Source organism: Myotis myotis, unplaced genomic scaffold, assembly GCF_014108235.1.
Source record: "Myotis myotis isolate mMyoMyo1 unplaced genomic scaffold, mMyoMyo1.p scaffold_m19_p_4, whole genome shotgun sequence".
NCBI lineage: Eukaryota > Metazoa > Chordata > Mammalia > Chiroptera > Vespertilionidae > Myotis > Myotis myotis.
The window spans coordinates 27,595,353-27,611,686 of NW_023416346.1; the positions used below are offsets into that span (position 1 = coordinate 27,595,353).

General features: G+C 40.0%; 1 protein-coding gene across 24 annotated transcripts in view; it reads right to left on the reverse strand.

Moving 5' to 3' along the window:
- Nucleotides 1-5,319: 5,319 nt before the first annotated feature.
- LOC118653990 (integrator complex subunit 6-like) overlaps nt 5,320-16,334 on the reverse strand; it is a 69,794-nt gene continuing 58,779 nt past the window's right edge. For 2 of the 24 annotated variants that reach the window (XM_036305056.1, XM_036305057.1), the window contains 7 exons: nt 15,344-15,562; nt 14,334-14,457; nt 12,834-12,976; nt 11,448-11,682; nt 7,613-7,984; nt 6,677-6,770; nt 5,326-6,308 (listed from right to left, as the gene is read on the reverse strand). In XM_036305056.1, the coding sequence (XP_036160949.1) occupies nt 6,200-6,308; nt 6,677-6,770; nt 7,613-7,984; nt 11,448-11,682; nt 12,834-12,976; nt 14,334-14,457; nt 15,344-15,562 (1,296 nt within the window). In that variant the 3' untranslated portion in view covers nt 5,326-6,199. Of the gene's footprint in view, nt 6,309-6,676; nt 6,771-7,612; nt 7,985-11,447; nt 11,683-12,833; nt 12,977-13,350; nt 13,481-14,333; nt 14,460-15,343; nt 15,563-16,334 lie in introns of those variants that run through there. The other 22 variants (XM_036305055.1, XM_036305054.1, XM_036305042.1 and 19 more) reach the window with 19 other exon arrangements.

A 16,334-nucleotide genomic window follows, 5' to 3' on the forward strand; every position in this document is an offset into this window, starting at 1 on the left:
CTAATATAATGTTGAATAACAACTGTAATTGAAAAATATTTTTTTTTTTTAAAAAAGAACATCTGAGTTAGGCTTCCTTCCAGGGCTGAAATTGTGCACCCAAGAAAAAGATCCCTTTGCAGGGCTTAGATCAAGTGCCCAAGATAGTGTCCTCCCTTAGGACTGAAAGAGACCAACTTCCTTTCCCAGGCTGAGAATAGAGCACCTCAGCAATAGCCCCACTCCCCACAGAGCCCCTGAGGAACCACCCACCGCAGGGTTAAGGTAGTGCACCCATGTGAGAGCCCTCTCCCAGAAAGAGTCACCACATTCATATTGAGCTTAATGACCAATGGAGTTCTGCTTAGAGCAAGCATACAAAGACCACCCCTCTGTCCCCCCCACCCCCCACACACACAAAGGTTGAAATCTAGATCTGGCTGGAGTGGCCCAGGTGTGATTCAATGGATGGCAGAGAGTTTTTGAGGTGCCACACCAGTGGAACTAGCTGGAAATCCACCGTCTGGAATTAGAGATATATCATGCAAGGAAGAATGCCTTTGCCCAGGGCTGAGAGAGTTCACCCAAGGAAAAGTCCCTTCCAAAACATGACTGAGATAGAGCGCACTGGAAAGAGCTCCTCATAAGACTGAAATAAGGGACACAAGTAATGCCTATGGGAGATAGAGCACTCAAGGAAAAGTATCCTCACCCCCAGTGTTAAAATTCTCACTTTGCTGGAGGAGCCTGGCAGAAACTCACAGAATGTCAATAAGATTGTCATTGTACCACACCAGTGGAACGTTCTAGAAATCTGCCCTCTGGAAGTTGCTGGAAATCTGCCTCTAAAGTGTGTAGGAATGTTGTACACAGGGAAGTAAATGTCTCACCAGAAGTACTCAGATATATTACTGCCAAAGGGAGGTGTAAGGGAAGCTGCTGGCCATGGAGTGATCCTGGCCTGCCGGAGTCCAACCCCAGCAGGTCCAGGGGTCCCCAAAGGTGTAGACGGAGTCGGCGAAGAAGGAAGGACACGGAGACAGTGTTCAGTTGATCAGCAGCCTAGCCAGGATCTCTAGCCAGGATCTCCAGCTAAGTTCTGGTCTGGATCTCCAGAGAGGTTCTGCTATTTATTGTCTTGTTACATCCGTATTTATACCAGTTGATTTTAATCCTGTCAATTTCTATTACAAAGGTTAGGGCGTTTCTTATCTCCATTCCAGGGAGTAAAGATTATGTAGCTTAAGCATGACTGTTTGTAGTGATTAACTACCCGCCTGGCACTTAGTTAAGGAGTTTCATCCCCTCCCTGACTTCAGGGAAAAATTCCTACCTGGGGAAACAACCTTTCTAGGAGAGGCATCCCCTCCCTGACTTCAGGGAAAAATTCCTACCTGGGGAAACAACCTTTCTTGGAGAGGTGACCTTGGTTAAAACACACAGCGCTAAGGGGAGCAAACATATTAAGAACAGTATGCTATATACGCCAGGTCCCTTGAAACATATGCTGTGCAGATGTTTCTTTCCTGCAGCAACTGTGTCAAGCAGCAAGGATGGACCGGCTTCCGGCACTGGCCACCATGCCCGGCACTAGCCAGGCTCTGGAGAAGCCACGTGAGATGACAAGCCCAGTGGTGGAGAAGCCTGGTGCTCAGCAGGAGTCAGCTGTGCCAGCATACCTGAACTAGGAAGCAAAACTTTTCCCTTTCACGGTCTCTGCCGCCCTCTAGTGAACAATCCTCGTTAATCACTGCCACAAAAGAAAAATTAAAGGGAGGACCCAGAACATTTTCACAAAGCAGGAAAAAGGAGTGAATTTGGAGCTTAAAGGCAATACAACCAGCACACTTTATTAATAGATTAAAAGAGGAAAGTCATGCAACCATCTCAATGAGTGAAAAAAACACATGGGATAAAGTGCAATAACTATTTATGAAGAAAAATCTGAAAACATTTATTAAGAAGGGTATATACCAGAAATCTACAGCATGCAGTATTCCTGGGTGAAAAATTGGAAATATTTCCTATATGATGAAAAAAACCATCCACAAGACAAGGTGTCCACTGTTATCCCTTCTATTCAACACTGCATTACAGGAATTCCTACCTTGTACCTTCAGGTAATGAATAGGGTTATCCACAGAGTGAGATCTCAGACTATTGAATTATGAACAAATCCCAAGAATAGTGCTTTTCAGGGAGTCACCAGGCACATCAAGTAGTGACAGTTGTCTGAGAATAGAGATGCTGGGAAGCTCCAATCAGTTTTGTCCTCTCCAGTAGCTGATAGGTTGCTGGGGTTCAGAACTACTCTAGAATAGAGGTCATTGGTTTCAAGGCTACCACGGAGCTGAGAAGAGGAGGGTAGGAATAGTGCAAGTTACAAAATCCCAGCATTCACTCTTTGTATTGTTATCTAACCATTTTCCTTGAATAAACACTCTTCAGGTAGTTGCAAACATTTTGTTAGTTCCAAGAGTTCTGAAATGCTTATTTTGACAATATTTGCCAGTGTTCTCATTGCTTTCATGCCAGAATGGATTTTCACAGGTCCTTGCTCCACCAATCCAGAATTGCTTTTTCATATATACTACATTTTAAATTAAGTATACATCCGATGAATCAGACTGTAAATTACTTATACTACTTCTCTTTTTTGTTCTGAAGGAAACCAACATAGGCAGTATCTGCATACTATAATGAAGTACCTAAAAAAAGGCCTTACATGTTGCTTCTCAAGCCAACTGGTTTTAGTGAATTCAATATGAGGATAGAAGTGCAGATTCAGAAAGTGTATTAGTTTTTAATTTGTGTAACGCATTACCCAAATTTAGTGGCTTAAAAACTTACCCCAAACTTAGTGGCTTAAAACAACACCCATTTCTTAGTTCACAGTTCTGTGGCTCAGAAGTCTGAACAGTCTTGAGTTGGTTCTCTGCGTCAGGTCTTAAAAGGCCAAAATCACAATTTTAGCCGAGCTGTGTTCTCATCTGGAAGATGTAGGATGGAATGTGCTTCCAAATTCATTCAGATTATTGGCAGAATTCAGTTTCTTGCCATGTGGGACTGAAGTATTTGATTTCTTGTTGGCTGTTCACACAGCAATGAATAAGAGTTTCTGTTGCTCTACAGCTTCCCCAGCATTTGTTATCAGTGTTCTGGATTTTGTCCATTCTGTTAGTAGTGTAGTGGTATCTCATTTTGTTTTCATTTGCCTTGATAACATATGATGTGGAACATCTTTTCATACTTATTTGCTATCTGCGTATCATCTTTGGTGAGATATCTGTTATTTTTGGCCCATTATTTTAGTCGGGTTATTTGCTTTCTTATTGTTGAGTTTTAAGAATACTTTGAATATATTAGAGAGTTGTCATTTATCGAATATGTCTTTTGTAAATATTATTTTCCAGTCTGTGGCTTGACTTCCTATTCACTTGACATTGTCTTTTGCAGAGTATATGTTTTTAATTTTACTGAGGTCAGCTTGTCAATTTTTCTTTCATGGATTTTGGGTTGTGCTTACAGTGTCATATCTAAAAAGTCATCACTATCTTAAAAGGAAACTCCATTAACAGTCATTCCCCATTTTCCACCTCTCCCCAACCCCTTGCAAATAGTTATCTACATTCTGTCTATGGATTTTCCAGTTCCTGATATTTCATATAAATGGAATCTTACACTATGTGGTCTGTTTTGTCTGGATTCTTTCACATAGCATAATGCTTTTGATGTTCATCCATGTCATAGCATGTATCAGTACTTCATTCCCAGCAATGTATGAAGGTCTCAATTTCTCTACATCTTAAACACTAGTTATTTTTTTCTTTTACTACTATCCTAGTAGGTGTTAAATGGTATCTTATTGTGGTTTTGAGTTGCATGTCCCTAATGACTAATGATATTGAGAATCTTTTCACGTGCTTGTATGCCAGTTGTATATGTTCTTTGGTGATATATCTTTTCAAATGTTTTGTATTACGGGTACTAGACTCTTATCAAATGCATGCTTTGAAAATATTCTCCTATCCTGTGGGTTGTTTTTACATTCTCTGATAGAGTCTTTGATGTACAAAAACTTAATTTTGATGAAGTCAAATTACTTGTATTTTTTCTTTTTTTGCTTATGATTTTGTGTCATATTTTAAAAACTACTACCAAATCCAAGGTCATGAAGGTTCACTACAAAGTTTCCTTCTAACATTTTTATGATTTTAGCTCATATATATTTAGGTATTTGTTCATTTTTAATTTTTGTATATGGTATGAGTCAAGGGTCCAACTTCTGTTATTGATTTCTAGTTTGACTCCATTATAACAAAGAAGTTACTTTGCATGGATTCGATCTTTGAAATTTGTTAAGACTTATTTTGTGGCTTAATATATGGTCAATTTTTGAGAATACTATGAGCACTTGAGAAGAATGTACTCTGATGTTTTGGGGTGGGGTATTCTGAATATGTCTTAGATGTAATTGGTTTATAGTGTCATTCAAGTCCTCTATTTCCTTATTGATCTTCTGACTAGTTCTATCTGTCACTGTGCTAAGCCTAAAGATGAGGCAGAGGTGAAATCTTACAATCTTCTCAGGTCTCTTCTGACTCTGAGTATTTCCGAGGGCATGCACATGGTTTTCTAATAACCCAGGTATACTGGTACATGGGAGTATTTTAAAGACCTTATTCTCCAAAGTATCTCACTCCCCAATTTTTTCTTTGAGGATTTTGGCATGTCTACTGTTTTTTTATAAACAGCAGCAGCTTGTTCATTTGCCTTTCAATATTTTTGAGGACCATTCTCCATATAGCTGATGTTCCACCTTAAGAGAGTTTGAAGTTAGGTGAAACAAAAGCAATCAATCCCCCTTTGTCAAACCTTCAGGGAGCCCCCGAGATAGGTTCAAAAAGACAAACATAATTCCTTGGGAATAAGGTCCACGCTCCTCCCAGAAGAACCAGGGACCCACATTTGGAATGCAGGCTGCCGTCTTCAAGACCACTGCTATGCCAGGGAGGGGAATGGGGCAAGAACAAGTGAAAATGCCATAAGACTCTCCTATCATGTTTCAATGGCCTTTCTCCTGATTCAGCATTTGTTTGGTTGCTAGGAACTTTTGACTATCTTCCAGAGTTCCAATAAAATTGATTCTGACAGATCTCCCTGCTCCCCAGTGTTTTTAGTGTTTCTGGAGAAGGATTGACCTTCAGAGTACTCTAAACCATTTGCACCAACATCATTCAGTTCTGTGAGTGACATTTGAAGTTTAAATCCTTATGTTAACATCTTAATTGAACTGCACTTTTTTTCTGAAAGGAATAACAAATCACAAGAAAGACAAAACTAAAAATTTCTCTAGCATTAATAAACTTGTGAAAATCAATAAAATGATTTATTTCATATATTCAAAGTCAAAATCTCTCTGTATGCATAATTTTTGCAAATTAATACAAACATAACAATACTGTTCCATATAAACCTTTATATAAATATTAAAGGAAATAATACATAATTTCCCCTTAGTGCTTTCAAAGCACAAAATGCACAAGTCCACCTGAAGACTTACTGTCATCACATGCAAGAACAAATGTCAGGGGTTGGGGCAGCCTCAGGTGCACTTTGTAATGTCTCTAGACAAAATAGAAGAGAGTTGGAGGTAGATTGTTTGGTGACTCTCCCTGCCCCCCTCCCACAGAGAAATAAATTACCCAAATAGCAGCTTTTTTACTCTTTGATTCAAACTGTCCTGAATATGTCACTGTTTAAAAGGCACAGCTGGAAATTGTTGAAAACATTGTTCAGCAGACACAAGATTACCAGTTGGACTCTGAACATCTATTCTTTCTAAAGGACATAATAAGAGCACCAAGTAGTGCTCTATTTACATGTGGGCCCTAGTCACTCTGGAAATGCCCAGATGAGTGAACCCTTATCGCCTGTGGTAGGGGCGGCAGTATTTACTGAATTTAACCCGCTGCATTAATAGCATTACCTTCCTCAATTGGGAAAAGAAACAACACAAATTAATACTTTCAGAGAAAAGTCTTAGGACAAAAGCCAGCTTTTACTGCTAGAAATTCATAAAATATAAAAATTTCCACAGCTTTTTCTTAGCTTGTGGAAGGCAATTCCCCTGACTAAAGTGTTCTAGGAAGCTTCAACAGTATCCTGTTCCATCCTACAGCACAGAAAACTTGTCCTTTCTTTCTCCTTCATCTTTGCATTAACATGAAGATCTGCTGTTGATGTGATTAACGTTGTTAAGAAGGTGGTGGGAATCTATTTTTTCTAGTGCCTTCTCAAGGTACTGGATTAAGACTCGCCTTTTAAACCTAAAAATAAAGATAAATGTTATTAACCAGTAGATACTTAAAGCACTATGATACACAAGGCACTATGCCGGATACAAGTGGAACTGACAATTGACACAGAATAGAAATGTCTCCTCATGTAAAGATAGGGTTTAGCAAGTGCTAACAGTCCCACTTAGCGCCCAAGCCCACTTCAGACTGTGGTGAGCCTATAAAGCTCCACAGAATGGGATGAATGAGTTGGACTCAGATATCTAAATGCCTCGGAAGAGATTCAACCATGAGTGAGAGCCAGGGTTTGAACAAAGCACAGCAGAGCCTATTCCTCCCCCAGTCCTGTATTGGGCCCTAGAGCTTAAAAAAAAGAACAAGCTCCTCTTTACACCCACCTTGCAGCTTCCTTGATGGTAAATTCAACAAATTGTTTCTTGACTGCAAGAGGTCCTTGCACTCCTTCGAGCAAAATGAAAATTCTTTCATACTCTGAAGATATTTAAAAAAAACTTTAGTATTAAAAAAATGTGAATGGAAAATAAAGTTCAACCTTTACACATCCTTAAGCAATCATTCTTCATGGGTAGAAGTTAGATATAGTTTGTTTTTAAACATTCAAATCAAACCATTTGTGCATATCTACTAAGGAAACACTTATAAACACTAATAAAATGTGGTAGGCTGACTAATGGTCACCAACACTGCCCATGTCCTAATCCCCAAACCTCTGACTATGTTACCTTATATGGTAAAAGGGACTTTATTTTGAAGATGTAAGTAAGTGTTGGATCTTAAGATGAGGAGATTACCCAGGTTTGTGCATGTAGGCCCAAATAATTACAGACATCCTTCTAAAAGGAAAGCAGCAGAGTTAGAGTCAGAGAGAAAAGATGTAAGGATGGTAGCAGAGGATAGAGGTTTGAAGGTGGAGGAAGGAGCCATGATTTAAAGAACACAGGCAGCCTATAGAAATTTGAAAAGTTAAGAAAACAGATTCTTTTTAGACTCTCCAGAAGGAATCCTGGCCTTCCAACACCTACATGTTAGCCCAGTGAAAATTATCTCACAACTGTAAGATAATATAGTTTTAAGTCACAAAGTCTGTGGTAACTTGTTATAGCAGCAAAAGGAAACTATTACAATAAGTAAGGTAGGGAAAGAGAGAAAGGTGTATTGCATCTTTTAAGTCAAAGCAAGAGGAATCACTTTAAATTATGTGAAAACCCAATGCCTCCCCAAAATGCACCGCAAGAGAGCTTGAATCTACTCTGAATTTTACAATGAGAGGGACCTCCCATTATATAATTCATAGATTTTCTTTCACTACTTACTTCGTCCAAATTTTCGAACTTCTTTCATTAACTGATGTTTTATATCAGCATTGATTCCTTGTGCCATAGCAGGAGTTATCTGCAATGTATTTGGCACAGTTCTGAAAGTTGTTACTGAGACTTTCTGATCATCTGCGGGGACACTGCAGTTTTTGGTTCCTCCAACAAGTGCATTACTACCAGGTTTGTTAATCAGAATATCTTTCCTTAGACTAGTAAAGTCATCAGACAGAGAATCCAATCGGTTGGGTGGAATACCATCTCCTGTCATATTCATAAGTTCTGGTGCAGCAGATTTTGACAAGAAGCCATCAGGTAGGATTTGACCATTTTCCATCTTCTCCTCATGAACATCGTGAGTGACAGTAGCATCTAAAAAAAAATTAAAGAAGCTGAGATGTGAGGTAGGTGTATTATATCAGCTCCACAGGTAGGTCCCAGTGCTCCTCAGTTTTGAGGAAATTAGTTGTTTCATAAAGCAAGAAGATGTTACCAAATGGAGCCTGAGACCCCTCAAATTGAACTCAGGAAGATAATACAGCTAATCCACTTTATTTTCTTCATGGCACTATGATTACATATGGAAACTAAGTAAGACAGTACAACTAATATTCTCAGCTCCCTGGCACTCGTGGTTTAGTGGCAGCTTATGCTTTATAAGCTGAAAATCAGCAAAACTCATGATGTCATGATTTCTGTAATTTACCTATAAAATGTCATGCTTTCCTAAGCTTGACACCAAACTATGTGGGTCCCTTTCATCCTCCCTCCTCTCCATCTCAAAAGATCTAAGAAAACAGAGGTATGAGGGCTCTAAATGTACTCCATAACCAAAAATCCCAGTCAGCATATGATCTTCCTCACCTATTTTTCTGTCTCAGAAAAGTGAATTTCTTTTTAGTCCAAATCTGAATCTGACACCCCTACTCCATTTTCTCATCCTCCCCTGTGCCAGGCATCATGCCAGGATATGGGGATCAGCAGTTAAGACAGACAGAAACAGTCCCTACCCTTATGGAAGCTACATTCTGATAGGAAAGTCAGACAGTAAGGGCATAATGAGCAAATGAAATGACAGTTTGAATTTATGTTAGGGAGAAGAAAGCATGGATGTGATAGACAGCAGAAGGGGGGGTCCTCAATGGATGAGGGTGGTCAGGCAAGGCCTTTCAAACAGAGCCTGGAGGAGGAAAAACAGCCTGCCCTGTACACATGCAGAGGAAGTTCCAGGCTGCAGCAGGGCAAGTGCAGGCCCCCTAGGAGGGTTCAATCCAGGACCATAGAGTAAAGGACAGAGGCAGAGAGAACAAGGAGACAGATAGGACATGTGTTAACAGAGGATCGCAGGAGAGAGTAAAGGGAGGATAAATGATGATGGAAGGAGACTTGACGTTGGGTGGTGAACACACAATATAATATACTAGAGGTCCAATGCAGAAATTTGTGCAAGAGTAAGCCTTCCTTCCCCCCGCTGCTGGCACTGGCTTCCCTCTGGCACCCAGGACCTAGGCTTCCCTTGCAGCCCCGGCTTAATCCAGAAAAACATCTGGTCTAATTAGCATATTACATTTTTATTATAGGCTAGAGGCCTGATGCACAAAATTTGTGCACGAGGTGGGGGGGGGGGGGTCCCTCAGCCTGGCCTGCACCCTCTCGCAATCTGGGACTCCTGCCTGATCGCCCCAAACTACTCTGCCTGCCTGCCTGATTGACCCTAATCAATCTGCCTGCCTGCCTGCCTGTCTGATCGCCCCTAACGGTTCACCTGCCTGCCTGATCACCTCTAACCACTCTGCATGTCTGCCTGATCACCCCTAACTGCTCATCTGCCTGTGTGATCACCCCTAACCACTCTGCCTGCCTGCCTGATCGCCCCTAACCACCTCTGCCTTGGCCCCCACTGCCACAGCTTCATCCAGAAGGATGTCTGGAATGACGTCCAGGTCGGCTGTCCGGTCTAATTAACATATTATGCTTTTATTATTATAGATAATGTATTATAGAATTGTAGAAATCTATTTAACTCTATTAACCAATGTCACCCCAATAAATTCAATTTAAAAAAGAGGATGGCAGGGCCAGGTTGTGAAGATCTTGTAGACTAGAGTTGGGAGTTGAGAATCTGTTGTGAGTACATAGGAAAGCTGATAATGAGTTTTCAGGATGGACATAGCATTGTCTGATTTCCATGTTGACATTATCACTTTGGCTGCAGGTCAGATGAGGAGGAGGTGGGCAGCCTGGTAATCAAATAAGAAGCTATTGTAGTAGCTTGGTGACTGACAGAGATGGTATCATAGACTGAGGGACACAGAAGTGTCGGATGCAATAATTACATTGGTCATCAAGTTGCCTAGACCTCCTCACAGATGGAAGTGAGAGAAGAATAAAGGAGAAATCATGGTGATTCTGGTTTTTCAGTGCCAGGGGTGTGCAGCTGCTGGTGCACAACTGCTCAAGAAAGTGGATTATGTGCACCTCTTCCTGACCTGGTTCAGTGACCTCACATTGATAGCTTGACACCGATAATATTAGCATTATTTATACTGTGGAAACCTGTAAACACTGTGATCCAGGGCTTCTCCATCCTCCCAACCCCTACACACATGGAGAGTGGACTATCACAGCTTTACAAACACACTGCTGGATGGTGTCCTTAACTGCACTGAGGATGGCTGCAGGTAGAGCTGTTTCAGAGAGCGGGAAGGTCAGGCAGGAGTTCAGTTGAAACAAATGAAACCTACTGAGTTTTATATGTCCATTAGTCACGTAAGTGGAGATACTGTGTCCACAGTTAAATTTGAGTCTGGAGTTTAGAGCAAGATGTAGTCTAGAGGTATAGATATCTGAGTTGTTGAAATGTGAATCTTATTTAAAGCCCCAAGACTGCATGAAATTACCTAGGGACCAGTCTGCATTCCCACCTAGGGAGAGTGCAGTGAAGAGGAGAGGGTCCAAAATTGAGCTTTGGCACATGAACATGACCAAGGGACACAGACTATAGGGGGTGTGTGTGGCATGTGCTGGGGGTGGGGGGGAGGCGGCGGGAGCGGGTGGAGAGAGGTCAATGGAGGAAAAAGGAGAGATATGTAATACTTTCAACAATAAAGATTTTTTAAAAAAAGAATTGAGTTTGGGTCCCTACACTACTTAAAGGTGCCCCTCTTTCTGATCTGGTTCAGTGAGCTCACAAAGAAGGGGAGAAATCAGAAAAGAGTATAAAAAGAAGTTGTTATGAATCGAGGAAAGACCCAGTAGTTGGTGGTGTCTGGGAACCCAAAAAGTTTCCATGGAGGAGGAAGTGAACAACTGTATCAAATGATGTAAGAAATAATGGCAATGTGTGGCAGAAACCGGGGCCCTTGATGAGGCCTGTTTTAGTGGAGTGGAGGAGACAGAGCCAGAGTGCACCAGATTAAAGCAAAAAGAGGAGATGAGGACATAGAGAGCAAGTGCAGATCCATATTCTTATGAGGTCATTTGTTCCTAGTGCCTCAGGAACCTGCTCTATCATTCTGACTAGAACAGCAACTCCAAATATTTGCACCTCATTATACCTTGCGTTGGCAAGACAAACATGCTCACATCTCTCCATTCTAATTTACATAGTTAATTACTATGTAAGTATGGATCTTTTCCCCCTCATAGAAATTGAGATCCTTGAAATAGGGTCTCTGCTTCCTGGGTTCTCTGTACCTACCACATTGATGATTTCATATTGGTTTACTTAATGAACAAAAGTGAATACAAAAGAAATGAATACAAAGAAAAATAAAATTATTTAGTGTCTTAGTCCTGTAGGAGACATAAGGAAATCACAGCCACTACTCTATACCTGTATGTACAAGAGTGGGTTTTATGAGGTTTGGATAAGATGGGAACCACGAGGCTGAGGGTGGTCCCTTTCCGCCCACATGGTTAGTTACAGTAGGTGGTGTTTGTGGTTTCCTCAACAGCAGGGACATACTCCGCCTTCTCTTAGATGACAGAGGGCTGTTGGGTTCTCCAGGACGTTTCACTTTGTTTTGTGGCCCTGTTACAAACTCATCTGCTTCATCTATCATCATTCCCTAAAAAACATCAATGAACATATTCCATTAAAGACAACACTGGAAGCACTCTTCATATGCATATACAATCATGTATTACATCATCAGTATAGGTCTTAATCATGGCCCAAAGATTTATCATGCCCCACACAGACTCTGTTCTTAGAAGATGCTACTCAATTTTAATCCAGTCTAAGTGAAACAAGGAGGATACTAAAATATAAGGTGTTGCCCAGCTAGTGTGGCTCAGTTGGTTGAGAGTTATCCCATGCACCAGGAGGTCCCTAGTTCGATTCCAGGTCAGGGCACATGCCTGGGTTGTGGGATCAATGCCCAATGGGGGTCATGCAGGAGGCAGCCATCAATGTTTATCTCTCATCTATGTTTCTATCTCTCTCTCCCTCTCCCTTCCTCTTTCTAAAACCAGTAAAACAATGTTTATAGTATTGCCCCAAGATCAAGCAAAATACAATCACAATTAAGCAGAAAGCTTGAAAAATGTGCAATTCTCAGCAATCAAAATGGGAATAAACACACAGTGACTTTTATGGCCAATCTCTCTCTCTCTCACACATACACCCTACCCTTCATATTTAGATATCTAGAAGGACAATCCAAATAAAGCAACGTCACCCTGTACTTCATGTTTCAAGAGGAGTAATTCACCACTATCTTCTAGATAGAACACTAGACATCTGAATTATGGAAACAAAGGAAGTAAGTGGTAATCTCAATATTAAATGAATTAGTATGTGGAGGTGGGAAAAAATACAGACTCTGGAACTGGAAAGATAGGGGTTTAAATCCTGCCTCTTATTAGCTGTGTCACTTAAAATGGTCAGGGTAAACCATTTTACCACTATGAACTTTGATTTCTTCTTATTAAAGGACAGATAGTAATACTAATCTGCAGAACAGTTGTCAACATTAAATATGATCATTTCAAACACCAGCTCCTACCAGGTACTCAATAGATGTCAGCTATTGTTTTCTTCAACCTAAACAATCTTACATCAGGAGGTTTCTACTTTCCATTCACAGAGAGCCTCAGAGTCTTATTTTATCTTTTAAATTAACAGGAGACTCTCTGCTTTGTAATTCATCTTATCAAGAAGAAATGAATTATAGCAAGAATAGCACAGTTTAGGCAGTTAAAGAAATAGGTATTCTACCTTTTTATCTTGTTTAAATGGATTGCCAAAAGTATGTAGTCTTTTGGGTTGATCTGGATCAATCTCTCGAAGTGGAGAAGCCAATGTCTTTAGATATTCCTGATAGTTGCCCATTTGTGCGACTGGAACACTATGAAGGGAATCTGCAAAATCACCATAAAAGAAACAAGATGCTATATGGCTTAAGTGTATGGTCCTTCTGAGAGGACATGATCATAGTCTGCTTAGCAATATGTATGTTGGATCCAATAGTCTAAAAGCTCGAAACTAGCATTCTAGGACCTAAAATCATCTCTGTTCATTCCATTCATTACTACTCTGCCATCATTACTGCCTAAAATCTCAAATCACTAGTTTAAGAATGACTACCTTACCCTTCAAACCAGGTCTGACAATGTGCTGACATCTCTTATACCACCATTTCAACTCAAAACACCATATTTGCTCTGTGTTTCCAAGAGCCTAGGCTCCATGGTTTTTTCTTATCATCCAGAGAACCTTTGTTTGTGGGTCTTACCCTCTTGGATAATTTGATTATAACTGCAGGCTCTCTTCATAGAAAAGTCCTTCCCTCCCCACAAAACTTGGTGTATAATTTCCAGAGGTTGGCCAGGCTAAGATTTGTACATTTAAATGGAAAAGTGACCCTGTTTGAAATGAATAAAATGGAGTATAAGAGAATTATACATTGTCACCAATTAACATGGACACTATCTGGTTCATTCTTTTCATGTAACCGAGGAATTATGGATTGAATCATCACAGTAGGCTGGGTGACATAGTATTGGGGCGTGCAATTTCTGAAATCTGACAGAATGAGGTTCTACCACTTTCCAACTCACTAACCCTGGGCAAACTACTAAAATACTTACTTGTAGTCCTCATATCTATAAAGTAACCCCATCTATTTCATGGGGTTATTTTGAGGCTTGTAGGAGCTAAAGCATGGAATGTAATATATGCACTGACTAATGTACACTTTTCCTTAAACCTGGGAACAGTAAACTTGTGCATGGATATATATAGGATTTGGTGAAAATAGGCATTCTAAACATTAAAATATTGCAAAAATAACCTCCCTAATCCTATATAATAAAACCATAATGTGCAAATCAACCAAATGACCAGTTGCTAAGATGCGTACTGACCACCAGGGGGCAGATGCTCAACACAGGCTCTCTGGTGATCAGTGCGCTCCCACAGGGGGATTGCTGCTCAGCCAGAAGCCAGGCTCACGGCTGGTGAGTGCAGCGGTGGTGGTGGGAGCCTCGCCTGCCTCCATAGCAGCGCTAATGCCCCTTGGGGGATATCCGACTGCAGGCAGTTGGACATCCCCCGAGGGTCTGAGACTGTAAGAAGGTGCAGGCCGGGCTGAGGAACCCCCCACCCCAGTGCACGAATGTCGTGCACAGGGCCTCTAGTTATATATAATAAACACCTTCATTTACATCAGCCTTGACATTTTCTTAATCAACAAAAATGACTTTTGTGTTCATTTACCTTCATCTTGTCCAACAATAAAATTGTGTGTTTTCAACAGATTGGATCTCATTCTGGTTAACTGGTCTAAAAGACCTCTACGTGAAATATCATAAGCATTTCTATATGTCTGAGGTTTCAAATCCTATTTGAAATGAAACAAATAATTTTAGTTATTCCTGAGACTTTTAATATAGAAATACAATTCTTAACCCTCTTAAAATCTTAGTAAAGGACTCTACATTCACTAAAATTGACTACAGTAGAATTTTCCCAGTGGAAAATTTATACTTGCTGGCCTTGTTCTGAATTCTAATACACCCGCAAAGTATTCAAAACCACTGGGAATATTATTTTTCAAGTGTGTCATTTAAAACATCAAATCCTGAGATTTATTCCTTTGGCAGCCTTGCAGGCCCACTGCTTAAAATATAGATGCGTTCCTCTGGCACCATGGAGGTGAGCTGCTAGGATCTACCCCCAGGAAGCAATGGCTGCTGAGAAGAGTGCCGTTAGTGGGGCTTAGGGCTCTGCTGCTGCATTTGAGCTGAGGCCATGCTCTTCCCAGGTTACTCCCTGCCAATGACTGAGAATTATGGGGGATATTAGGCCTTGGCCAGTTCTGCCCAATGTGGACCTCCTCTATGGGAACTCTTGGTGCCAGAGGTCCTTGTTGGGCTGGTCAAGACTTCTTCCCAACTATACCGAATGTCTGAGGCTCTTCATAACCATTTCTCCTTTCCTTTCCCCCTTCTTCTCACAGGTGCTAGGTCAGCAGTGTAATCTGAAGTATCTCTGTGCTTACTACTATTCCCTCTCCCCTTTACCTTTCACAGACATTACCCCCTAAACATATCTTGTACATTTAATTCCATATCAGTGTCTGCTGGCAGGATAATTCCTAAACTGGTCCATCAATAAATATAAGATCCAAAACAGCATTGCAATTATTTCAAGACTGAAGTAATATGAGAAACACAAATGTGTCAGACAAGTTCAAACAAACACAAACTATTTATGCCATAATTTACCTTGTTTAAGAGCCCTACTTGAAAGCCAGCAAATTCTTTGGTATTCAATTCAGCCAGTCTTGACGAAGTTTCCCCTATGATTTCTTTCAATAGTTTTCGGAAATTTTTATTGTGAGTCAAGGACATACCACCTCCAGAATGATTTTTCACTTTGATTCCAATTTCCTGGGGAGGTTTCTTCCCCACTGATGCTAGAATTCGTTCTGACTCTAGTTTGGTCTAAAATGAAAGTACATAGTATGTTATAAAAAGATCTGTATTATCACTGTCATTTTTACTACTTAAGAAAGATAATACTTTAAGAACCCCACAGAACAATTTTTAATTGCAAATCACAGAAAAACGGGTAATTAAACATTTTCCTGTGCTTCTCTGTACTACCACTGCAAACAGAGGGGGGGGGGGCTAGAAAGACAAATAACTTAATACATTTTTTCATCTTGTCTTATTTCAAAACTATGATTGAATTATGGAGGGAATGGAAGCCATGGATAAAAATTACATTCATAGACATTTAAAATCACATTTTGTTATTGTAAAATCTAGTCTACATACTCATTTTGGACTCTGTATTTATAAATGTAAACTAGTGCTAAAATTCAGATTCCATATTTGAAAAAAGACACAATTTAGTTTTAATATTGAACCATGCAAAAAATTAATGCTTAATTTAACAAATATTACCAAGTAATTACTTTGTAATATGTGCTAAATGTTTCTTACTAACTTACAACAAAAGAATATTCTTACTAAACACTATTATACCATATTGATAAATAGTGCTTGACTGTATTATAACAATATATTGGGCATATTTTGTGATATATTTGAGATAGTTCAAGAAACAAGTAACAGTTATTAAATTAATAGAGCTATTTTAAATTAGTAATGACCTTTTATTTTTCTCTAAAAGATGGAATACCACCAATGTCCAGTAAGCTCAAAATATTTTGATTTTTGTGTGGTTTGGTTAGAGATATTCATTAATTTT